This window comes from Camelus bactrianus, chromosome 12, assembly GCF_048773025.1.
Source record: "Camelus bactrianus isolate YW-2024 breed Bactrian camel chromosome 12, ASM4877302v1, whole genome shotgun sequence".
In the NCBI taxonomy this organism is placed as follows: domain Eukaryota; kingdom Metazoa; phylum Chordata; class Mammalia; order Artiodactyla; family Camelidae; genus Camelus; species Camelus bactrianus.
This window is the reverse complement of record NC_133550.1, coordinates 17701813-17728800: the sequence shown is the minus strand read 5'-3', so window position 1 is coordinate 17728800 and position 26988 is coordinate 17701813. Positions and strand designations below refer to the sequence as shown.

At 39.1% G+C, this 26988-nt stretch overlaps 2 protein-coding genes and 1 long non-coding RNA gene across 4 annotated transcripts in view; 2 read left to right on the top strand and 1 right to left on the bottom strand.

Moving 5' to 3' along the window:
- LOC123619501 (olfactory receptor 10AD1) overlaps window positions 1-18469 on the bottom strand; it is a 33312-nt gene extending 14843 nt beyond the window's left edge. Inside the window, exons 1-3 of one of the 2 annotated variants that reach the window (XM_074374967.1) lie at window positions 18061-18469; window positions 8483-8707; window positions 3472-3572 (exon numbers count right to left, since the gene is read on the bottom strand). The gene's annotated coding sequence lies outside the window, so the exon portion shown is untranslated. The remainder of the gene's footprint in view (window positions 1-3471; window positions 3573-8482; window positions 8708-18060) is intronic. The other variant, XM_074374966.1, reaches the window with a different exon arrangement.
- A 10-nt stretch (window positions 18470-18479) lies between these two features.
- On the top strand, window positions 18480-19605 carry LOC141579392 (uncharacterized). Its single transcript, XR_012510617.1, has 2 exons — window positions 18480-18813; window positions 19251-19605. It is a non-coding gene; the product is annotated as an uncharacterized LOC141579392 (long non-coding RNA).
- Window positions 19606-21966: 2361 nt separating this feature from the next.
- On the top strand, window positions 21967-23660 carry H1-7 (H1.7 linker histone). Its single transcript, XM_074374968.1, has one exon. It carries the CDS (start codon window positions 22205-22207, stop codon window positions 23015-23017), a length of 813 nt encoding a protein of 270 aa, XP_074231069.1. The 5' UTR covers window positions 21967-22204; the 3' UTR covers window positions 23018-23660.
- The last annotated feature ends 3328 nt before the right edge of the window (window positions 23661-26988 follow it).

Genomic DNA, 26988 nt, shown 5'->3' with positions numbered 1-26988 from the left:
GGGCATCCAGACTAAGAAGGCAAACCAACACCAAGTGAGGATGGCAGAGCAAAAAGATTTAGTGAACACCTGGTTACTGAGTTGCTGAATTAACCAACTCTGAATCATCCATCTCTAAAGTCCCTGTTATGTGATTTAACAATGTACTTATTGTTGCATCACTTATGGTTGAATTTATATTACATTCAACTAAAAGTATCCCAACAGATAGTAGTGTGCCTTATTTGTTAAACAGCAGCTATCCCACACAGAGTATCTAACTCTTATTAAAGTCTGTGACCTTGGGCAAATTATTTAAACTCTCTTTACTTCAGTTTTCTTATCTGCAAAATGGGATTAATAATAATACCTATGTCACATATCTTATGAAGATTAAATCCATCAATTTATATAAAGTGAACAATGTCTCATACATTACAAGGCTGCAATAAATTTGAGATATTATTATTATTATTATTATTATTATTAATGTCAGACATTAAGTTAGGCAACTTACACAGTCATTATTTTCTTTCCAGGAAGGTAGATACTACTACTTTTATTTTACTGGTGAAAAAACGAGATCAAGCAGAGGAAATAATTTATTCAAAGTCACACAATAACTATATTAGGTAGAGACTAGTGTACCTTCATTTTATAGATATGAAAATTGAGTTTTAGTAAACAGTAGAGCCAAAATGTCAGCCAGACATTCTAGCTCCAGAGCCCATGCTTTTAACAACTATTGAATGTATTGGCTCCTCAGATGGATCATAAGTTATTGAATCATACTTTTATTGTTGGATAATTAGTTTTATAAACTTCCAAAAGCTGTTATAAGTAAATGAACATCTTGTACATATATCCTTGGCATAGTTAAACAACTATTTCTATATGATAAATTCCTAAAAGTGAAGAGGATCTGTTTTTAATGTCCAACGATGCCTTGCAAAATCAAAGGAACAAAAATAAGAAATTAATAAAAACTTTTTAACATGATTTAGAGCAAGGCATGTGAACTAGAGAGGAGAGAGATCTTTGTCTATTCTCTAAACTGGACTTGCAAATTGGATATGCAAATTAGGAGCAGATCTGTGCTCCTAGCCCCTACTCCCATCCTCACAAATTTAGACTCTTGTTTTTCTGGTAGTACCTTGAGATTAGAGCAAGAGTATGAAAAAAAAATTGGAGGGAAACATGACAGAACATCCCAGGCCTGGGGTTGCTTGCTCTAGTCCCTCCTCCAGCTACTATCATCCTAAGCAGCTTCTTCATCCTCACAGAGGACACAGCAGCCTCCTCCAACACCATCCCAAGACAAGTGAGGAGTGAAGTCCCAAGAAAATCTCCAGTAGGTTTTGGGGGCTGTATTTAGAAAGGGGAAGCTCATGTCTAAATCCCTGATTGATGCTCACAGAATGGTGGAATTGATGATGTTGCCATCAAATTCTAGGGGAGGGGGGAGCAGATATTTATATATGTTCCTAAAGATGTGTACCTACATTTTACCTTGAAATCTCTGATTGTGAGAGGCTTGCTGTGGCAACTTGAGCTAATGGGGCAATAGGCAAAAATGGCAGTGTGATGGTTAATTTTATGTGTCAATTTGACTAGGTCTTAGGATGCCCAGATATTTGGTTAAATGTTATTTCTAGGTTATCAGTGAGGGTGTTTCCAGAAGAGATTAGCACTGGAATAGGTGTGCTGAGTAAAGCAAACTGTGTTTTCCAATGTGGTTGGGCATCATTCAATCGGCTAAGGGCCTGAAAAGAATAAAAAGGCAGAGGGAAGGAGAACTTTCTCTCTGACTGAGCTATGGCATTTGTCTTCTCCTGACCTTACACTGGGACTTACGTTATTAGTGTTTCAGTTCTCAGGCCTTAGAACCTGCACTAGAACTAAACCACCAGCTTTCCTGGGTATCCAACTTGCGGATGGCTGACTGTGGGATTTCCCAGCCTTCAGAATCATATGAGCCAATTCCTCATAATAGACCTCTCAAGATATATAAAATTTATACTGTTAATCCTTCTCCTGGCCTTTCCCAAAGGGACTTATGGCCTTTTACCAGAGTTACTGTGCCTTGGAGAAAATGAAATAATCAGACCTTTTGGGGACTACTGACACTGACTTTGAACTGACACAAATTCTAGGAGACCCAAAATGTCACTGTGGTCCCTCAGGCAGAATAGGGGCTTACAGGAGTTAAGTGATCAATGGAGTTTTAGCTCAGATCCATCTGAAAGAGGGCACAGTGTGTCACCAAACCTATTCTATTTCTTCATTTCAAGAATACATACTCAGCAGTTCGGAGAATCCCCACATTAATTCCCTGACCTTTGGAGTGAGGGTTATTATGGTGGGAAATGCATGTGGAAACCACTAGAACGGACTCTACCTAGGAAAAAAGTAAACTAAGAGCACTGCCACACTGCTGGGGGGATTGCAGAGATTAGTGTCACCATCGAGGACTTGAAGGATGCAGGAGTGGTGATTCCCACCACATCCCCATTCAACTTTCCCATGTGACCTATGCAGAAGATGGATGGATCTTGGAGAATGAGAGTAGATTTTCATAAGCTTAACCAGGTGGTGACTCCAACTGCAGCTGCTGCACCAGATGTGGTTTCAATGCTTGACCAAAATAATACATCCCCTGGTACCTGGTATGTAGCTATTGATCTGGCAAGGGTTTTTTATTTTTTCTTGATACCTGTTAGTTAAGATCACCAGAAGTGGTTTTCTTTCAGCTGACAAAGCAAGCAATACATCTTTTCTGTCCTACCTCAGGAATATATCAACTCTCTAGCTGTACTTCATAATTTACTTTGCAGGGATCTTGATCACCTTTTCCTTCCACAGTATATTACACTGGTCTATTACATGGAAGTCATTACTGCAAGTTTATTTTAAAATAATAGTAAGAATCTTCTTAGCAGTATGTGTATCATATGATAGTCAAATGGATTGTGTATTCATCATCAGTGAAAAAAGAGCCTATGTTTTCATGTTCATTCATGAAGCTTTAGAAACCATGGGAAATATGTAAGGTCTAAAGACTCCATGCACCTTCTTGCCTCCACTGACCTTAGTGCCTAGGGGGCAGGCCAGCTACTCTGATTAACATTCCTCTTCTACATAGAGCTAAATGCGTAAGTGGACTCAGAGTTCCTCTTGAGGAGCCACACTATTTTTTTTCTCTTTGCAAGCATACCAGAGAGTATAGGTTCCAAAATTCAGAGTTGGGGGTTGGGGGAAAGAGAGAGCCCCCACTTAAGCTTTGAGCCTAAGTAACATTAGCTAACTCAGAATTTACCAGAAAGTCCTATATTAGTTTTCAGACACTGACTCAATTAATTAATGATTCCCATTCTGTCACTTTTCCTTACTTCTGAGTCTAAGATGAGATCAGTCATGAATAGGCCCAGTGAAATTTCATAAGGAATCAATATTAGATAAAGCACCTGTCTAGTGCTATCTCACAAGACTTACCTCTGATTCCCCTATGTGAGATCTGCTCACAGTGCAGGTAAGTGTCCCATTTCAAAATTCCTCACTTTTTTCCCCCTTAGCTGGATGTTTTCCTCAAACATCTATAGAAAAATTTTAAATACACAAATGTAAGTAAACTTGAGATTTAATACTTGAGGAATGTGGCAGTATTTCCTGACTTCTGTGCTGTTTAACACTGAAACCAAATCTCTCCTTATAACCAAAGTAGTTATTGTATAAGTGATAGAAAGGTTTCTAGTTATAAGGAAAAGAGCAGGCAATAAGCAAAAGAGGTGAAAGTGAAATGGAAGGTAAGATGTTTGTTGAAGGAAAGTCAAGAGTGAACAGAAGGGGCAAAGACTTCCTATTGGCACAGACTTCCCCTTAGTAATAAATCACTGCTCAATTATTTCTAGTAAATTCTTGTAATTCTTTTTCTCCTCACAGGTCATTCACTCTAACTTATATCAAATTAAACTCAGCTCCTGCTTCATGAAAAAAAGCCAGCACAAATCATTATCCAGTGAAACAATATCTCAACAGGTCTCTTGCTTGCTCTTAGTTCTGACTAAGAAGAGAAATTTTGCTCCTCCATCCTTTCTGGAAGACATACCCAAGTCCTCACAGACTGTCATATTTATGGGCTCCCTCCTTTACCTGTTCATCAGGGGATGGTGAAGAGTGAGCTTCTAGACTACTATATTCTCTAGAACTTTAAACATCTGGCATTCAGTCTCATATTTATCAAGCAACTACTATGCTCCAGACACTCTTTTCAGATGCAGGAGACGCAGCAATGAAGAAGATGGATAAGTCCCTTGCTCTTATGATTGTAGATTCCAGAGGAAGGGGAAGTTAACTATCAAATCAATGAGTAAACAAACATAATATTATTCAGATAATAATAGACATTATACCGTTTTAAATTGGGTGGTCAGGGAATGACCTGAGACAAGAATAATACAAACAAATACTATGCCCAAAATAGGGAGATTAAAGAAACACATGCTTCCTAAATGCTAAGATGCCCAGATCTCTTTCCCCACTTAACTCCTAGTTGCTAGAAGCATGGTCTTAAGCCTCCAAGTAGAAGACTGAAGTGTCTTCTCTGAGGAATCAGAGCAGTATAAGGAAAGGCCTAAACATATTGATATCATTGCCTCCTAACCAAAGACCTAACCAAGATTAAACAATGAAAAAGCTCAGAGTTGGTAAGTCCCACCAAAGCACTTGGAATTTCACCCATATTTTAGTCTTACTCTAAATATGAACAGATAACCAGGTATTACTAGGTAAATGAAGAAACCTTCCAATATGAAAGATAAAGACCGGGGTTGGGGGGGAGGGTACAGCTCAGTAGTAGAGTGTGTATTTATCATGCATGAGGTCCTGGGTCCAATCCCCAGTACCTCCATTGAAAAATAAACCTAATTACTCCCCCTCCCCACAAAAAGAAAAGTTCGCAAAAAATAAAGATAAAGACCAAATCAAACTAACAGGAAAAAAAGGGCAACTAGAAGAAACAGAGAATATTCAGAGAGAAGAAAACCAAAGTCAAAACCCAAAGACATCCAGAGAGATGATATACATCAATGAAGCAAGTACAGGATGCTATAAAAAGAAATACTTAAAAAACAAAAGCTCTTAGAATTAAATATAACAACGAAAATGAAAATTTCAATAGAAAAGAAGGAAAATAAAGTTAAAGATAACTCCCAGGAAGTAAGATGAAGAGCCAAAGAGGCTATCACACAGGAGAAAACCATCAATAGTTAAAATTTTTTCCCTCAGAATTGAACAATTTATTAGCACTGCATGAATTTGCAGATTAAAGGATCTAAAAAGGCTCAGTGTGATAAAGAAAATTAAAAAAAAACACTGAAGTACACTACTGTAAAAATACAGTACCCTGGGACCGTACTGTAAATGTAGAGAAAATTCTGTAAGCTTCCAGATGGATAGAAATATAGAAAAATAGAAATCATAAGATAAAAAGAATCATAAACCCAAAATGGTTTTATACTTCTCAAATGCAACTCCAGAATCTAGAAAACAATGGATAAATATCAAAGAAAAATATTATTTCCAATGTAGAATACTATACCAAATGAAATTACCAATCAAGTGTGAGGGTAGAATAAATAAACTTTTGACATGCAAGTTCTTACATTTACCTTCCTTTCACTTTTTCTTAGAAGATACTAGAGGATAGTTTACTCCGAAAAAAAAAAAAAAAGGAATTAAACTAAGAAAAGAGGAAGATACAGGATGCAGAAGACAGGAGATCTATAAGAGAGACAGGTAAAAGAAATCCTCGATGATGAAGCCTTTAGATGAGACTTATGTACTAGATTGGAGCAGTGCTACTCAAAAGTAATACATATTAAGGGCTGTCATCCCCATTCCCTCTGTCATTATTCCATTTTTTAAAAAATCTTCACAAGCTTCTGTTAAGTGTATTCCACCAAAAAAAGATATGGGCACAAGTTTCAGGAACCAGGGAATCTAAATTAGAAGAAAGCCAAAGGGAATTCCTAGGACGGCAGTGAAAGGAAGCCCCAGGCTCACAGCTGCAGAGCAGGACCAAGGAGCAATAAGGGCAGAATGAATCTCTTAGAAGTGTCTTAGGGTCTGTCTGTTGGTCTGCCTGTTTGTCTCTCTTTCAGTCCCCCATAGACTCACAAACACACACACACTCACACACTCTGGACTGATATATTAGCTGATGAAATTACTCTGTGGAAAATTATAGTGAGAGATAATCAGAAGATATGAGAGGAAACAGCAATTGGCAAAAGAAATATGACTGTGAAATTGTGAAAAAACAAAGCAATTATTAACTTAGGGGAAAGATTTAAGAATGTAAACATAGCACATTAAAATAATCTGATGGGAATATCTGGACAGACAATAATCATGTAAATACTGAACACTGATTTAACCAAAAACTATACTATAACTCTACAGGGAGGATGTGGAAGGAAGAGCCGAGAGGATGGAAACACACCAGAGCTAAATCCTCTCTACTATTTCTATCTACCATAATTGGATGACAAAGGACAATGTCAAAAATGCATGAATGAACAAGATTAGCAATCTGGAGATAAGTAAACAGAGATGTATAAAAGACACAGCTAGAAAAGCAGTCAAAAGTTGTTGCCTCTGGGGAGGAAGATTTGGAAAAGCAAAGAGGAGTAGGGTAGAGAGCCACTATATTTACACTGAGTGTTTCAGTACTATTTGATAACTCTTTAAACTTCGTGCATGTATTATGTTAATCAAAATCAAAAGTAATATTTAAAATCCCTGGGTTCCAAGAGAGGCCATAATACCTGATTTTGGTCTATATATAAATTGGACATTGACTCTGAATATCCAGCTTGCTCTCACCTTGTAAATGCCTGGCTTACACTCCCCTCTTTATGTCCTAAAACGCACAATGAAATCTCGTGGACATAGAATATGGGTGTGCAAACTACACCCCTTAGACAAAATTTGTCTGCCACCTGTTTTTGTATGACTCATGAGGTACAATTGGCTTTTACAATTTTAAGTGGTTGAAAAAAATCAAAAGAATAGTATTTTATGACAGAAAATTATATGAAATTTGTCTTTCAGTGTTCATGCTCATTTGTTTACATTTTGTCTATGGCTATTTTTCTCTGCTACAATGTTAGATCTCAGTAGTTGTGATAGTAACTGCAGTCAGTAAAGTAAAGAATATTTTCCATCTGGCCCTTTACAAAAAAGGTTTGCCTACTTATAACCTAGAAGCTTAGTAATACAGGATGAGTACACACAGGACCATCTCTCCTCTTTCAGCATCCTTCTGAAATCATACTCCAGAAATACACACACATATAAGTAAACACACACTCTAAATTATCAGAAAATCATATCCCTTAGCTTCACCATTGAAGCTTTTCATCAAATTTCATCACAGAAATTTTATGGCAGTCCCCGTTTCCCAGCACTATGATTTTGGAATCATTAACTTATAGTTTGTCATCTTCTCAATAAGAATAAAGAAAAACTGAGGCCCTGACTGTAAGAAAAGTAGGGATGCTATCTTCCAGTCTAGTATTACTGTCAGTAGGAAGAGAGGGAAACTGGGAAGGTAGATGATCCAGAAAAGAAAAAGCAATTAGAAACGAGCAATATTCTGATTTTCTTCATTACAAGAGGGTCTATCTCCCCAAAGGTAGTACTACTAGAAACCCTAGGAAAATGAAAACTGAAATCTATTTTTTCATTACTAATATGAAATCTAGATTCATTCTCTATAAAATTGACTCTAGAAAGTTAGTTTGCCTTCAAAACCTTTTCGTGAGCCCTAGGGTGGTCCCAATATGAATATGCTTCTCAGAAAGTGAGATTAAGAACTTTTGGGTGGGGATGAAGGATAGAGGTCACAAACAGTTCTCTGTCCTGTTAGTCTAAACTAGGCTTAAACTGAGGCGGGAAGCCCGGTAAAAAGACCGGCAGGACCCCTAGGCACGGCGCTGCTCTCCTCTTAGCACCATCCGGTTCCCTGGCCCAGAAACTCTATCTCACTTTTTACCTCTAAAGCAGCTAACTTACACCTAGAATTCTATTGGTTCCCTGAGCTCACTTCTGATTGGTTATTACTCTCACTCCTGATTGGTTATTACTCTCACTTCTGATTGGTTATTACTCTCACTTCTGATTGGTCCACTTCTCTAACTTCTGATTGGTCCATTTATAGTACTTCATTTGCATGGAGCTCACTCCTGATTGAGCTATTTCTACAAAGCTTGTTCCTGGTTGGTCAACTTCTGTTGTACTTTATTTGCATATGATGTTGCAACGTGTAAAACTGGCAGCCTTAAAAGGCCTGTGTAAACCTACAGACAGGGTCCAGAGCTTGAAGTGCTAACTCCTCTGGGCTGCTGGCTTTTTGAACCTGAGTTCTCCAACTCTCTGAGTGCTGCTTGGTCTCTCGCCCAGTAACGCATTCTTCTGCAACAAAACTTCTGAAACTTCCACTTACCTATGCCTTCCCTGTCCCTCTCATCTGGGATACAGAAGACCCCTCTTCTTAGGGCAGTTCTTCAGGTTATGGTTCCGTTTTAGCTACTGGGGAATTCAGTGATGCCAACTCCACCAAAAGAACTCCCTAGTCCTTTTTCTGGATTGTGACCTGAACTCCATTCCTTGTTGCTGTAGCATTCAGGGTTAAGGCTTCTTGGAAAACTGGCCTGAATTTTGCATAGACCTGAGGAATAAGAGAAGGGAAGAGAGAAAGTAGAGTCCTGTTTTCAGGGGCTAGGGACAGTAAAGAAACTTCCCAAAGATTCTGGCCTAAAGCGTGAGCTAGGATCTACTGAGATATAGGGTAATGAGAGTTAGCAGGACCTTCCAATCTCTACTTTGTTGCCCTGAATTATACCTCTAGTTTCATTCATTCCCTTCATGACCTCTGCTGTGTTTCAATAGTTAATAAATCCATGCAGAGACAAATCAATACTGGGGGCTAATGGACCTCAGGAAAAAATCACTAACCTCTTCCCTCAAAAGATTAGGGGCCCAAAAGAAATATAAATCTTCATAACACAAAGGAAGGACACTGGCCCAGACATAAACTCCTTCTTCACTGCTCATTGTTTTGTGGAAGGAAATTTTCAAAAACATTTACAAGTATTCCACATACTGCATTTGTGTGTGTTCTTATGGGAAACAAAGAGGCAATGAGCTCCATTCCTTTTCTCCAACTCTTCCCTTCTAGCCTCCTTCCCTCTCTGATCATCAGAGTGCCCATCTCACCTACTGTGTGAGCTTCCGGGACTCCTTCTGCAAGTTTTCACTTATGTCATGGTCACAAATTCCTCACCACTCTTTGGATGCTGCTACTGAACCCAGGACTAGATCTTCTTGGGCAGAATCTGTTCCTTGGTGTGGATCTGACCTCAACTTCTTTACACATAACTGCCAGAATTGAGTCAGAACTAATTCAAAGAAGCTATGGCAGAAAATCTTAGGGCCAAAAGAGTTCCTAGTCAGGCTGAATTTCTGATCCCATGAGTTTCACTGCAGGGTACTCTTCTGGCTCCAATGCCTGGCCCTGAAAGCATTATCTAGCTCATAGAACAATTTGAGGCCAGAGGGAAGCCAGCTTTTAAGAAAAGAGATATATACTTCAGAAGTGCACCCTTGTGAATACAGGAGTTCTATGGAAATTAAACACTATCTCATTCTATGTGATAGCATTCCAAATTTCTGTTATTTGCCATTCCCTCATGGAGAAAGTTCTTATCCAAGAACTTCCTCTAAAAACTTTTATTTGTGTATCTTACTTTTTCAGTTCTTCAATTATAATTCAGGGGCATCGGGGGACTGGAGAGAAATCAAGTTCAAAATCCTTAAGATCAATATACCTTCTACCATGTGTCAGTGCTTTACGCTCATAAAAATCTCATTTGTGTTCTATCACGGCCTTATGAAGTATTACTATCCCCATTTAACAGATGAGAAAACTCAGAGAAGTAACTTGATTATGTTATATTTAATGATAGAGCTGGGACATGAATCTAGGTTTTTTTTTTTTTAAGACCAAGGCTTTTGTTCTTTCCATTTCCCATGCTGGGGGTCATCACTCAATTAGGAATTCAATTTCTAACGGTATCTAGGAAGGAAAGAATGAAATCCTCTAAAGCCACCATTTCAGAGGTTAGTTTAGAATTGATAATAATAATCATTAGGAGGAGGAGGAGACATGAAATGGAACCAATAATACAGCTTAGGCTGGACTGTATGATACAATTGAATATGTCCACTTTACCAATTTCATGGGTCCCAGGCAACTTGTCACTGGGGATTCAAACAGTTAATCTTCTTGTCCTGAAGCTCAAAGGCAGGGTAAGCTCTCTTTATATTGCCAAACTACACAACATATTCTCTAGGAGCAGGAGACGTCCATTTGTCTAGGCAGAAAAGCCAGATTCTAACATAACCTTTCACTGACACTGCCTGCCTGGCCCTTACCCACGCTCAAAGGTGTGAGAAGCTGTTCTCCAAACTTCATTGGCTCACTCGGAAGTACATTATTGGAGGGAGAGTCCTGGGCACTAGATTCAATGCTTTTGCTATGTAGTGGTGTGACCTTGCACAGGGCCCTTTATCACTCAGTTTTCTCTTCTGTGAAATGAGAAAGCTGGCTAAGACCTATGGTTGGGAGTCAAGCTATGGACAAGGACAGACTCATGGAGCCTCTGACCCACACCATATATTCCTCCCTTCCAAGTCCCCAACCCATAATGGGTAATCACTTGTATTCCCAGAGCCTTTTCTCATGTTAGAGTCAACAAACACCATTATCTACTGGCTTCTTTGCCTCAAGTACTGTGCTGAGCATCTTCACATATCTGGGCTTTCCAGTTGACACTCTCTGTAAGAAAGGAACAAAAACTAAACCCACCTCCCATTTCCCCACCCTAATGCTTAGGTGAACAAAATAAAAGTCCTAGTCAGATTTTGGAACCCTCAGTAGTTTCAAGGAAAGACACTGAAGAATAAAGAGTAGGGTCTCCCTGAAGGGTCTGTTCTTCAGGAGGGTGAAATTTAGGAGGCTGCCAAATTCTACTTCAGATTGTCTATAGCTATCCTCGCACCCATTTCTTATTCTTCTATGTCTCATTAATAAGGAGCACAACAGCCTTTCCTTCAGAGGCAAATGACCACGACATCATTTTGAGGCATACTGGCCTCTCAGATTCTCTCTCAGACTCAGGATACAAGAGGCCCTGAGACTACATTTCCCAGAAGCCACCGCTCTGCTTCCCTGCTGAGGAGGTGCGCATGCTCTATCAGCACCAGATTGCTGGGGGTTGGGTGGGGAGCGATGGGAGTATTGCGTTAGACCCATCCAGCCTTCAGAGTACCAGAAATGGTGAGCAAGAAGATTGGAGCTCTCGGCTTTTTACCCACTCTAGTCGCCCAGTCTTTCTCCATCTTCTTTTGTGGTACCCCTAGGACCCCACGAAAGGGGCTTTGGTGAATTAGCACAGAAATCATTCGTGTAGCTTGCATAATTTTAGTTTTAAGTGTAGTAAGCGGGGGTAGTAGAAATTTGTTAACGGAAGTGAGATAAGCAGTCAATTTCTTATTCCAATCATAAAGCACAAGTTCTGTTGCAGGCCTCAAAAACGGCTCCATTACCATGGCAACAAAAATAGCCCAGGGACAAAAATTTCTGGTTTCCTTCATTCACAAATCAACAAGCACCAGTAGAGGCCCTTCAAATAATATCTGGCTCTTGTTCTCTAGGAGATGAAGTAAAGAGGACAAGCAATCGACAAATATTTATTAAACTCCTGTGCAGGCAACATATTAGACATGGAGGTAAAACAATAAATAAAATGCTGCCCTTTCTCTTAAGCAAACTATTCTAAGGCAGAAATAATGATTGTGATGTGTGGTATGGGAACAAAATGCAAAAACTCCTTAACCGAGACTGTTGAAATGGAGGGCGAGACTCAAGGAAAACTGCCCATAGAAAGCGATGGGTGTAAATTAAGTCCTGAAGTGTCTTAGATTTGGAGATAACTTCAGTCCTCATTATCTGCACACAAAATTAAAGTCCAGATGGTTTAAAGGGCTAAGCATTAAAAAAAAGTAAAAATATTAAAAGAAAATATAGGACACTATTTTTATGATCTAAGGCAGGCAAACAAGTCACAAGACTAAGAAGTTATAAAGGAGAAGATTGATAAAACTGACAGCATAAAATTAGAAACTTATCAATAACAGAAGATACCATAAGCAAGGTTAAGCGACAAGAGAAAGACAAAGGAAAAATATGTGTCATGTATAAGAGCAATCAACATCCAGATGTCTGTGCCCACCAGCCAAAAGTAACACACTGGTAGGCAAACGGAGTGGGTCTAATACCAGCTGCAACAAAAAAGACTGCACGCCATGCAGAACCTGTGAGACACTTCAGTAAGAGGGGATTAAGAGGGGATTGTTTTGTGATTTGGGCTTGTGTTAGGTTTGGGGAGTCTGTCAGAAATCGGGGCAATTCTACAATTGGATATCTTATTATCTAGGAGTTGAGAGGAACTGAATGGAGCTACAGCTTAATTGGTAAAGCAGCAGCAGGCCCTCATGTTACCTGGGAGAAGGACATGTTTGGTCATTTTTTGTGATTTGTACAGTGTTCTTGTTTTTATCTGTGCTCAGACATGGTTAGTGGTTGTATTTTTGTCTTGCTCCATCAGAGTCACAGAATAACCTTGTCTGATGTTGGTGTTCTCTCTAGTTGTTTATGTTAGGTAGGGAATGCCTGGGCCTAGGGACTAGTTACAGGCTAGCTCATCCTATATGATGATACCTGTCATTTTTGTTTCTTGTAGAATTACAAGTCAATAATAAAATCAGTAAACAATCCAATAAAACATTAGGGAAGGATAGGAACAACAATTCACAAAAGAAGAAATAAAAATAAATAAATGCATGAAAAGATGCTCAACCGCACCAATAGGAAAATGCAAATTAAAACACCAAAATACTGTTGGTATTAATTTAAATTTGTCCAAACTTTTTGGAGGGTAATTTCACAATATCTACCAAAATATTTTATGCATATACCTTTCAATCAGGAATTCCATTTCTTAAAGTCTCTCCTAGAGAATTATACGCACATGTACACAAAGAGGAATATAATGGGATATTTATTGTAGCATGTTTATAATAATAAAAACTGGAAAACCTAAATAACTACCAAAGGAGAATAATTAAATAAACTCTGGAATATTACACAGTTGTTTAAGTTTGATCTTACTTAATCTTCTGTTATTTAATTTAAAAAAAAAACACTTGAAAGTCAATATTTATGTCTCTAAGTACATAATAATGACATAACGTTTAGTAAAGAAAGCAGCATTCAAAGACCTAGAATTGCCAAAGCATTACTGAAGAGAAAGAAAGAGGCTGGAGGAATAACTCTCCCAGACTTCAGACAATACTATAAAGCTGCAGTCATCAAAACAGCATGGTATTGGTACAAAAACAGACATAGAGCAATGGAACAGAATAGATAGCCCAGAAATAAACCCACAAACTTTTGGTCAACTAATCTTCAACAAAGGAGGCAAGAATATACAATGGAATAAAGACAGTATCTTCAGCAAATGGTGTTGGGAAAACTGGACAGCAGCATGTAAAACAATGAAGCTAGAACACTCCCTTACACGATATACAAAAATCACCTCAAAATGGATCAAAGACTTAAACATAAGACAAGATACAATAAACCTCCTAGAGGAAAACATAGGCAAAACATTATCTGACATACATTTCAAAAATTTTCTCCTAGTAGAAATAAAAGCAAGAATAAACAAATGGGACCTAATGAAACTTACAAGCTTCTGCACAGCAAAGGAAACCATAAGTAAAAGAAGACAACCTACAGAATGGGAGAAAATTCTTGCAAATGAAACCGACAAAGGCTTGATCTCCAGAATATATAAGCAGCTCATATGACTCAAAAGAAAAAAATAAACAACCCAATCCAAAAATGGGCAGAAGACCTAAACAAGCAATTCTCCAAGGAAGACATATAAATGATCAAAAGGCACAAGAAAAAATGCTCAGTATCACTAATTATCAGAGAAATGCAAATCAAAACTACAATGAGGTATCACCTCACACCAGTCAGAATGGCCGTCATTCAAAAATCCACAAATGACAAATGCTGGAGAGGCTGTGGAGAAAGGGGAACACTCCTACACTGCTGGTGGGAATGCAGTTTGGTGCAGCCACAATGGAAAACAGTGTGGAGATTCCTCAAAAGACTAGGAATAGACTTACCATGTGACCCAGGAATCCCACTCCTGGGCTTGTATCCAGAAGGAACCCTACTTCAGGATGACACCTGCACCCCAATGTTCATAGCAGCACTATTTACAATAGCCAAAACATGGAAACAGCCTAAATGTCCATCAACAGGTGACTGGATAAAGAAATGGTGGTATATTTATACAATGGAATACTACTCAGCCATAAAAACCAACAACATAATGCCATTTGCAGCAACATGGATGCTCCTGGAGAATGTCATTCTAAGCAAAGTAAGCCAGAAAGAGAAAGAAAAATACCATCTGAGATCACTCATATGTGGAATCTAAACAAACAAAAACAAAAACAAACAAACAAAGCATAAATACAGGACAGAAATAGACTCATAGAGAATACAGACTTGTGGTTGCCAGGGGGGTGGAGGGTGGGAAGGGATAGACTGGGATTTCAAAATTGTAGAATAGATGAACAAGATTATACTGTATAGCACAGGGAAATATACACAAAATGTTATGGTAGCTCACAGAGAAAAAAATGTGACAATGAGTGTGTATATGTCCATGTATGACTGAAAAATTGTGCTGAACACTGGAATTTGACACAACATTGTAAAATGATTATAAATCAATAAAAAATGTTTAAAAAAAAGAAAGCAGCATTCATAATTATACATTCATATGGTTCTGTTTCTAAAAGACTTTCCAAAGGAAAAAAAAGATTTAGGAAATACTACTAAATATGAATAGTATATTTAGATGGTGGGGCTTGGGTAATTTTTTTCCTTCTTTCTAATTTTCAGTATTTCCAAACTGTGATTAATTAGTAGGCATTTCTTTTCAAAATGAGTAAGAATCTTTAAAAAATGTAGCAGCCTACAACATGTCAACTGATACTAATTTAGATTAGCTGGCCTGGCAAAATGATTGTCAAAAGATAGTCCCTATGCAGAGAAGAGTTCACATGGGAAAGCAAGATTTTCCAAAAGTACCCAGACTCAACGACACACTTTAAAATTACATGGGCTTTCAAGGGAGAGTCTGGTTACTCTTATGCACAGCTGCTGCCATGTTCCAAACAGATTTAGTGAACGTGGTGACATATTAATACTGCTTTAAAAAGCTTTTGTTATTTTTAATTACCAAGCATCAGGGCCTCTTATTTTATTGCTGATCCTTACCCTAATCCTTGGCTTTATTCCAATTCTGAGCTTTGCCAGAAAGGGTCAGGCATTGGGTGAGATTTCAGGAATGACATCAGGGAAAAATGTGTAATATATTTCTCAGATATAAATCTATTCATCATAAAATATTTAAAACTGTTTTTATAGCCCTATCTGTCACTGAAGCTTAATTTTCAAATTTTTACTTTCTTCTGGAGTATCCCCTTTTAATAACTCAAATGCAGAATGCTCAAAACCAAATATATAACTTCCTCTCAGAATGAGCCATTATTTAATAATTAAACACAGAACTTTAAGAAGAATATGATCAAACGCCAGGCCTTTTAAAATTCTGACAGAAGTGTATCCGACAGTTGCAGATCCCATCTGAGATTATCCAAGTAATTCCACCATAAAGAAGAGAATGGAAAATGTAACCAAGAAGCAATTCTAAGAAGGTCCAACCAGTAAACAGGAGTTAGCGCAAGATTCATATGTATCTCAAGGTCAGGCTCCAAGTGCCTCTCAGACATTAAAGCCCACTAACACTAGATGTGCAATAAGGGATGAGAAAATTCAGCATCTCTCCATCTCCCAAGTATCAAAAATCATTTGACTGCATATGGGAGGGTTTATTTCTGGGCTCACTAGTCTACTTCAATGGTCTACAAGCCAGTCTTTATCAGCACAGGTATTTTAAACCATAGGGGAATAGTGTTCTTTGCCTGCTTATTCTGTAAATCAAAGAAGAATGTGAAGCTGGTGATGGGCCTGAAGGTAGAGAGGTGTGTTTTTTGTAAACTTCAGTAGCCTTCTCTGAGAATGAGTATCAGTCATTATCCTCAGTCAGGCTTCCTCTTCTATAAGAGAAATATTAACCCCTATCTGTTACAGTTTTGATAGGAATTGCATGTAAAATAAATCATTTGTTTAGTACAATGTCTGAACTTCAGTAAATTCTACCTATTAGATATGCTAGACAGTAGTTCTCAAAATGTGGTTCTCAGTACAACAGCAATAGCATCAGCTGGGAATTTATCAAAAATGCAAATACAAATCATTAAGACATAAAGATGGCTAAGAGTTACAGAAAAGATGCCAACAGCACTAATCATCAGGGAAATGCAAACCAAATCCACAATGAGCTATCACCTCACACCTGCCAGAATGGCTATTATCGAAAAGATAGATAATAAGTGTTGGCAAGGATGTGGAGAAAATGGAACCCACATGCAGTTGGTGGGAATGTAAACTGGTGCAGCCACTATGGAAAACAGTATGGAGGTTCCTCAAAAAATTAAAAATAGAACTACCATATAATCCAGCAATCCCACTCCTTGGTATTTATCTGAAGAAAACAAAAACACTAATTAGAAAAGATATATGTACCCCTAATTACATCACAGTTTTATTTACAATAGCCAAGATGTGAAAGCAACTAAGTGCCCATCAATAGATGAAGGGATAAAGATGTGGTATGTGTGTACACACACACACACACTGGCGTATTACTCAGCCAAAAGAATGAAATCTAGCCATTTGTAACAACATGGATGGACATGGAGGGTATTATGCTAAGTGAAATAAGTCAGAAAGAGAAACACCATATGATCTCACTTATCTGTGGAATATTAAAAAAAAAAGTGCAAGCTCATAGATACAGAGAACAGATTGGTGGTTGCCAGAAGTGGAGGGGAGGGGAGGGTGAAATAAATGAAGGGGGTCAAAAGGTCCAAATTTCCCCAATTTCAAGTTATAAAATAAATAAGTCATGGGGATGTAATGCACAGCGTGGTGACTAGAGTTAATAGTACTGTACTGCATATTTGAAAGTTGCTAGAAGAGAAGATCTTAAAAGTCCTCATAAGAAAAAAAATGTTTAACTATATATGGTGACAGATGGCAACTAGACTTTGTGTGACCATTTTGCAATCTATACAAATGTCAAATCATTATGTTGTACACCTGAAACTAATATAATGCTATATGTTAATTACACAAAAACAAATAAAATGTAAATTCTTGGGCCGCATCCTAAACCTATTAAATCAGAAATTTGGAGTAGGACCCAGCAATGTGTTTTTTAAACAAGTCCTTCGAGTGATTCTGATATCCATAGCCAAAGTCTGAAAATTAGTTCCCACCATCACAAAAACAAAAACTGAAACTCTTCTGAGGATATTTATATTTACAAGTATCTTGTTACCTTTATCATTTACACATTTTGGCTGCACCAATTTACATTCCCACCAACCGTGCATGTGGGTTCCATTTTCTCCACATCCTTGCATAAACTAGCAGTAATACTGGGAGTTAATTTTAATAACATGGCTAGTCAAAAACTTGCTGATGGGCAGGGGAATGAGGTAAAGAGAAAACCTGAGTGCTCAAGGCCACTACAAGCACGCTTAAATGGAGAACCTGTAGCGGGAAAGAAAGTCAAAAGACAGAGGAAACACAGGAAGAGAAAGGGTATTTTTCGTTAACCCTTCAGAAATCTCTACACGCTGGAGAATGGATGTCTTGTGGCTCTGCCCACGCCATTCATTCTGACTAAACGCCTTGTTTTCTGTTCTCCGCCCAGCCTAGACCTTTGATAAGCAGCTCTTTCTCACCTCAGGAATCTCCTCAGCCTTCCACTCGGCCAGCGTGTTGCTCTCCCCAGCTTGGCAGAAATAACCTTCGTTCTCTGTGTTCTTTTCGCTCTTTGGCCTCACCCTAATAGACACTTTTCGTCCCTTAACTATTTGGCTTTTTTGGCTCCCTGTGTCCCTCGCAGCACGTGCTTTTTGCGAGCAGTTACCTTCCCTTGACAACGCCTGTGCTGTGCTTGAGAAACCTCTTCCCTCCCACCGGAGGCAAAAGGCGGGAACGCCGCAGGGGCGGGGCCAGGGAAAGCTGCCCTCATTGGCCAACGTTTACTTCCCCCGCCGCGGGGCTCCTGGGAACAGAGGTCGTTCGAGGTGCTTTTTGTTTCGTTTTTCCTCTTAGAGTGAAGCAGTGCACTACTTACTGGTTTTAACTGTTATTTGGTGTGTGGTTTCCCGGTCCTTAAGGCACTTGAGTTACCTTCCTCTGTGGGCACAGCAGCTTTGGGAGGCTCTGCCCTCTCCCTAATGGAGAGTCCCTGGAAACAATAATTTTAATGTGGACTCCTCTGGCCTCCTGAGGGCCCCTCAACCTCCGTAGCTGGCCTTCTGCCTGCATTACTCACAGGTCTTCCCGTTGTGAGCCCTCACTTCTGGAGTTGGGAAAGATTAAGAATTTTTGAAAACTTTTTAGAAGACCTGGTAATGGAGGTTTTCTGAAGATAAAGATTTTCCAGGAATGGAAGAGGCAGATGGAGATCTGTTTCGTGATCAATGCAGGTAAAGTGAACAGAGAGAGGGCAGAATAAGCAGGAGAAGTGTTGCCCATTCCATTTTCTTTGGGATAATTTCTTTTATGGTTCGAAACCCCTTCTTTTTTGTGACCACTGGAGGAGCAGTCCTCCTTGGAGTCTTACTTATTTGGGCATTCTTGCCCTACCTTTAATTTTCTCTTACTGAAAGAAAAAAAAGGTCTGCCCTAATTTCTTCAGAGTAGGTGCTTACATTTTTAAGGCTCCTTTAGAAATACTCACAGTTTATTTATTAGTTATTTTTTGTATGTAGCACTTTTTGTATTTTCTACATTCTTTACAATGCACCTACATTAATGAATCAGAAAAACAGTATATGAATATTACTTGGAAAGAAAAATAACTTGGGGTTCAGAGGCTGCAGACAGGGCAGAATTAATCTAACATATTGTTTCAATTTTTTAGAACTCGGTGCCTTCTTCAATCTTATCCAACTACAAGCACAAAGAGACTTGGTATCTGTATCTTAAGGATCTTAATTAAGGCAACGAATTCCTGAAGAAAGACCCAGGTGAGGAGCATATGAAGAAAGTCGAGATGAAAGCTACTTGTGGATTAGGAAGAAGGAGCTGCTATATCTGAAAGTTTGTAAGGTGCCAAAATAATAGTTGTCAACAAACTAGGCACTTTCCCTCTAGTCTGGTCCTTTTCTTCCAAAAAGTCATATTTTAGGATTCTTACATATGAGACTTTACTCTCTTCTGGATAATTTTTTTTTTTTTTGTAAAAAGAATTATTTTTTTTTCCTTTTTCAGTTTTATTATGTAGAATTATTGCAGTTTGCACATACACATTATATTGCATGTAAATACATATATACAGTATACTGCACATTTTTGAATATACATATTTGTACTAATTATTGTTTCTAAGAACAGATTAGATCTTTAGCTTTTCAAACTTACGTAGTTATCAAAGGAATAAAGCCAACTACAAAGTAAGAATTAACAGAATGTGATAATCCAATCATAAAGGACAGTCAAATGTGCTTACACATATTCAAGACATCAAAATAATAATTACTTCATTTACATCCTTATTATTGTTATTATTTTTTAGATTCCTCATATAAATGAAGTCTTATGGCATTTTTCTTTCTCTTTCTGGCCCACTTCACTTAGAATGACAATCTTTTGTCTCCTTTTTTCTCTGGTGGTTGCCCCATGCTGTGGCCACTGGCCTATGCAACCAAGAAATATAGTCAGACCAAAAGACTACACAAATGGGAGAAATCCAGCACCATATGGTTCTGCTTCTCCGTCTGGCAACTCTTTCTTGGTGCACTGTCTGTGTGCTGACTTGTTAGCCCTGGCCCTTGGAGATCCTCAGGGTCACAGTACTCTGTCTTGATTTAAAGATTGGGAGAAGGTACAGTAAGTGCTCATAGATACTCTTAACTCTGAGCTGTGATCATAGAGATAAACTTCCCTCTGCTCTATAATGGAGATATATAAGGGGACAGGGAGGGTCAACCTTAGAGAAAAGGAAACCTAGCATAGCAGTTAAGAACTCAGGCCTTAGAATTAAGTAGACTTAGGTTTGAGTCCAAACTCTACTACTGACTACTGTGTGACCACTGACATCTGTGTCATTATTATAGTATCCATCCTTCACACTTTGGCCCTAACTCACCTTTCCAGTCTTATCCTGCCACTTCCCTTCTTGTTGTCTACTTTCCCCTACCTGCCAACACTTGTGTTTTAACCAGGAACTACCTGGGAGCTAGTTGGAAAGATAAGACCTCTGAACCCATCCCAAATCTAATGTATTGGAATTTGCACTTTATGAGTGCACATTAAAGTTTAAGAAGCACTAGTCTAAGCAGCTTCCTAGAACATTGATTCCTGGAAGAAACTATGCCACAGTCAAGCCTGTGACTGCTGATTATATGTGAATGTCCTCTGGAAAAGTATGGTATGCTTTACAGTTGGAGGTATTCTTTGAATAATTATTTGAATTATTCCCAACTAAACTTTGTCCAAAATAAGAGGTCTTTGAGAAACTAGCTTCCTTGGTTGCCTTCATTTCCAGCCCTTTGAAATTCATTCTGCACCTTTCTCCTGACTTTCTGGGAGTTTCCTTCTAATCCAGAGAAAGCCTCCTCACCAGTGAGGAGCTTAAGCAGACTCAATCCAATGTTTGCAATATATAATGAAGGATAGAATTAGGTACTGCATGGGGCATAGAAACTCAAAGACTGTCTGACCGTTTTATATCATTGAAAAGACATAAACATTCAGAGTGCTATTAACTTTATGCTATTTTATGCCTTATATTTGAGTAGTCCTTTGTCATCTACCATCACCTCTTCTGAACCTTTGTAACAGTTCTGTGATATTAGTAGGAAGGGATTATTAAGCCTTTTTTTTAAGACAAAGAAATCAGATTTTTAAATGTTGTGATTATTAATGTCATATGGCTGTTAAAAGCTAGGGTATGTATCCATGTCTTCCAGGTCCAGGTTTTTTTCTTTTTTAAAATATTGTGCCACATTGTATGCCCCCTAATACCAAATTAACTTAAAGAAAAAGCAGTATAGGATTGCAGAAGTAATTGTGGTAGTTAATAGGAGAAATTGTTCGAAAGAGTCTGAGGAAGCCTCAGTGAAGAAAGCACTTAGCAGGACTCTGAAGGATGCGCAGGATTTATCAAGACAGAGAATGGGGATGTGACAAGAAGAGGACAAGAAGTAGAAAAGCACAAAGTCTGTTTAAAGAATAATGATTAGACCAGTGTTCTTAAGATATTTGGAATCTGGATTGTTCCAACCCAATTGAATGAGACATCAGAACTTCCCAGGCGTGGGAATTATGTTTAGTGTAGATGGACCACAGTGTTTTTTCTTTCATACTTGCACAAAATCCACCATGCAGAGAGCCAGGGAGACATGACTGCAGATATCTGGTGGGACTTAAAAGTGGGAGTTTCTAGGCCAAGTTGTGTATTACAGACTACCATATTTACTTTTTAAAGGCAGTGTATTACTGGTGGATGGTTGGGAGCAGTTTCCCTCACTTTAGGGGAATACAGGTAGATGGCCTGCAGGACCACAGAAAAATAGTGAACTTCCAAAAGCGGTCGAGATCAAGATCAATGAGAAGTGTGAGAGGGAAACGAAATCCTGGAGATTATAAAGATGATTCTTCGGTGTGCATAGGCTCTGAAAATTCGGATTGGTTTAGACCTAGAAGGAAGTGGCATCTGATTGGTTGTTAAAAGTAAGAAATGCCTCTACCTGGGTGGGGTCTGTTGCCCTCTTACCAGGACCTGCCTTTGTGACGCGGCCTGGCCTCAGCCTTAACTCACCCTTGGTTAGAGAGGTCTAAAGCCAGTGGCCCCGCGGGAGCGGGAGCGGGGCCATGGATGAGCGGGCCGAGTCCACGAGCGAGTCCCAGGGTGCTGAAGTTAAAACCCAGCAGCCCATGGAAAGAACCCTCGGGGGCCCGCCGAGGCGGGGCCGGCGCTCCGTGCTCAAAGTGTCCCAGCTGTTGCTCCGAGCCATCGCTGCACACAAAGGGCTGACTCTGGCCACCCTCAAGAAGGAGCTCGGAAATGCTGGCTACGAAGTGCGCAGGAAGTGCGGCCGCCGCTCGGGCGAAGCGTCCAGGTCTGATGTGAAGGGCACCCTCCTCCGGGTCAGCGGCAGCAACGCCGCTGGCTACTTCAGGGTCTGGAAGGTTCCAAAACCGAAGAGAAAGCCGGGACGCCCGAGGTTGGAGGAGAGTGTTCGCTCTCCAAGGAGGCCCCCTCCCAGGACGCGGAGGCCACGCAGGCGCTGTCCGCGTCGCAGGGCCGCCAGGAAGGCCAGGGAAGTGTGGAGACGGAGCTCGAGGGCGAACTCGAAGGTGAGGAGAATAAGGCCAAGGGCCAAGGACCCGGTGGATTCCAGAGCTAAGGAGGAAGGGAGGGCCAAGGAGGTGGATGAGAGGAGAGGACGGACCAGGAAGGAAGACATCAGGCCTCGGACTCAAGAGAAGAGGCCAAGCTCGAAGCTCAGGGAAGAGAAGAAGCAGGACCCAGAGAAGCCGGTAAAACGGACCATCCAGAAGTCAACCTCGGTTAAAACTGACCGGACTTCGAATGGGCAGGAGAAGACCCATGACCCAAGGGCTGCTCGCACAAAGACTTCCACTAAATCTGAAGGTCTTCGGAATGCAGCCCGGAATCTATAGAGTGGGAACAACCTTCCTTCCTCCAGGCACTGATGCCTTTCCCCATAAGCTCCAATGAGAGCATCTCCTCACTCATTGAAATGGGCAAAACTATTTACAAGACCTTTCCACCACATTGTGTCTGTTTCCTCTTTGCAGCATGTAGAAGGGAAGGAGTGGGTGTTTGAGGTAAGACCTGTAGCAGAAGCATGTGGAAGTGAAACGAGAAAACGGAGTTGAGATTCTGTTCTTGCTTCAGGAGTCAGGAAAATGCCTCTCAGAAAGAAAGAAAATAGGTAGAAGAAAGCCAGCAACTTGATGGGGTTAGGCAAAGTGTTGAATTAATGTTAGACACCCTAGCAAATCCAAATTGAGTTTTGGGGAGAAGGGCATGTAAGGAGAGAAGTGGGGGCATCACTGGGATGAGAAGAATAGACAGCCTTTAGGTTCAGTGGTCCCACTGCTCCAACATGTTCTTACCTGAAATTCCTTTTAGGAAAAAGTCCCTTCTTCCAAGATTGATTGTAATAGGTTTGTAGTTTTTGCCCTGATTTGATAATTATTTTAACTTAGAAAATACGCCTTATATGTTAATCTTCAGTTAAATGACTGTGTGTGTGTGAAAACATCTAGCACAGGGCTTGGCACACAGTAGGTGCTTATCACTGAGAGTTAAAAACGAGTATAAATAATTCCACGATGGAATGATAATGTGCTTCAGTGGAGAACTATACTGGATCAGTGCTTAATGAAACCAGGATTCTAGTCAAAGTTCTGCCACTCTGACCTTAGTTGAGTTATTTACTTAACCATTCCTGGTCTTGGTTTCCTCCTCTGTTTAAAAAAAAAAGGTAGAATTGGACGAGGAATATTTTAGATGATTTTAAGTGTCAGCAAAATGATAAGAGGGACTTAAACTTATGGTATATGCTTTGATTGACAAAATTCATTAAGGGAATTATCAACTGGGAAAGTACTAGCTCCTAGTGAGGAAACTATTAAGATTTACAGAATGCATTTTCAGAAATACAAGATGGGAAATGTTAAATAATGAATAGCTAGGTCTTTTGTTGTTCTTAAAAAAAACTATTAAGCACTAAATACCAAATATGGAGTAAATGTATGATTTCTTTCAGTTCAGCAAGCAGGGATGTGACAATAGCTCTCATGCCATAGGCCATGGCAAGACACAGAAATGGTTCCTAGGAAAGTAAACATCAGAGTAGTTGATTCAGGGAAATAACTTACTGTTTCCAGCTGAAGCAGGAGGAGTAGGGAAAAGGAAAGCACCTGGGAGGTGCTTTTTATTTTTGAAAAGAAGTGAGTGCAGGTGAGAGGTGGGGAGGTATAAGAATAACCTGGGAGCTTTTTCAGCGTATACTTGACCAAGCTTTTCTCAGGAGAGTCTGGTATCTTCTACAAGGGGGAATGGGATATGTATTTAAAACAAACTTAAGTGATGCTAATATTCACTCTCACACCCTTAAGTGAGAATCACTGCTTTAAGCTTATGCTTAGTAACAGCAAAATGCTTGCAGTGTATCTCATCTATAGATGATTTGAACTTTGAAATCTCCCCCTGATGTAATTAGGTTTACTGTGCACTTGAATTGTCTGAGAGTGGCAGAATGAGGCAAACAATCAGAAAATAGCCATCTTAAGATAGGCAACTAGAAACATTGTCTATTGAACACAATCAGAACAAAGTTAATATAATGCCCTTATGATAGCCAGATATATTGCCCCTTTATAGTCCCACGATGTTTTTAACCTAAAGAACTAGATGGTCTAGAATTAGAACGTTTTTTCCCCTAATTTAGAATGGAAAGGACACTGGCAACAATTTGTTTTCTAAATTTCCTAAGAACCATCAAGCTTCTGCTTGTATTATAATGAGTTCTTCATTTAAGCAAACTTCATTCACTCAGTAAACTAAAGTATAAGTACCAGACCCTGAACTTACATAGTTAACAATGATCATTTCAGATTATTTTTCATTGATGAGCTTTAGGGTGTTTGTACTCATGAAACATAAGAAATGACCTTAACTCATAGGTAATATGCTATCCAGATTATCCAGATCATAATGCTAACTGGGTACTTATGTGGAAGAAATTCCCAAGAATAGCTAATCTTATCCCTAGTGTTAGCAAATAACTAAGTGCCTGCAAGATTCTGAACCCTTTGCTGGGAATAAAGATGGATAAAACATAATCCCCACTTTTCAGTACTTACATTCTAGTGGTGTATTTGAGTATTTAACTTTAGTCAGAGCAAATGGAACATCCCTGACATCAGTTCTTTGTTTTCCTTTTATCTCAACTGTCTAGTGCAATGATGATCAGAAAATTGTTGGACTTAAGCATTGTAACAAACCTTAGATGTCCTCTAGCATCAAATATTCAGTGGTTGTTGAGAAAACAGAAATACACATGGCCTTTAAAAATATGAAAAAAGTGTAATTTTACTCATAAGAGAAATGCACATTAAAACAGTAAGATAGCATTTTTAATGAATCCAAAATGTTTGAAAATCTATTCCATTGGTGAGGCTGTGGCGAGACAGGCACTCACAATGCTAGTGGTAGTGTAAATCTTCACGATCCTAGTGGAGGGAATTTGGCTTTCAAAATTACAAATGCAAATATCCTTTGATCCAACAGAACCACTATAAAGGAATTTACCTTTTATATATTAATGCATTTGTGAAAAGCCTTATGTCTAAGATATTTAAGCACCATTACAGTAACAAAACAAAACAAAAAAATAATCTATATCACTAGGGGATTGGTTAAACTGTGAGGCTTCCCTACAGTGAAACAGCATGCAGCTATAAAAAGAGGGAGATTCTCTATGTATTGTTATGACAAACTCCCCAAGATTAAGTGAAAAAAAAAAAAGAAAGACATTGAGTATACCAAATGACCTTTTGTGTAAAATGAAGAAAAATATATCTCTCTGTAATTGTATAAACTCTGGAAGGATGCACACAAAAATATAAGTGGTTCTGTATTGTGAGGGGAAGGTGATAAGAATTGTAGAGGACACCACTTGTGTCTTTTTTTTGTATTTGTCTTCAGAATCATATAAATTGTATCTTCTTCAAAAATGAGGTAGAAATTTCTGTGTAATTGTCAATTATAGTTTTTTTCATTTATAAGGTGGTTTATACTTCCCTGTGCATTATTTTACTTCACCTCAATCTCTTAGCTTTTAAGAGAAAAAGCTAATGTTTACAATATGTACAATTTAGAAATTGACTTTTAACTGCAAATCCAGCGCTCTCTTCACTACAATTAGAGATGTTGAATGGGGCCTCACCATCTACTCATTACCTCTACAAAACATCTTTTTTACATAGGGAAAGGTCAGAAGTTTAGAATTTATACACTTAAGTGTTTTAATAACTCAGAGGTTTCTTGTAGGGGAAGGTGTTCTCAAACACATTGAGGGGGAGTGTGTTTGCAGAACATGCAAACATCTCCATTTGTCAGTGGTCTCAAAACAGTAGGTTTCTCCTATTCTTCCTTCTCTGGGGGCCTCTAACATGACAAAGCTGTCTGGTCAGGCTGCGGAGCACTCTAGCCAAAACCTAAGTGCCTAGCAAGGATGGGAGAACAGGTCATTTGGGGAATTAATAGAGACATCATGTCTGGAAAGGACTTTTTAAAAAAAAGCCAAAGGATTTGGAAGAGAGAAACTGAAGACTCAGCATGAGTCCTGTCAATTTGGGAAAGACATTGGTAGGAGAATAAGAAGGAGGAAGTGAGGATTTCAGTAGTCCACTGGAGCTGGCTGAGAGAACAGGCCCTTCAAAGAACAATCAAAGCTGTTTCTCTCCCCCCTTTTGTCAGTTCCTTCCTCCTCCCCTTTTCATTAGGGGAAAGACCAGACTTGTCAAAAGTTTTACTCCAGGTGACTGGCGGGGAAGTAGGAGTAAATGCAAGAAAAAAGGGAAACACATGAAGCACGGAGGCAGGTGGCAAAACGGCC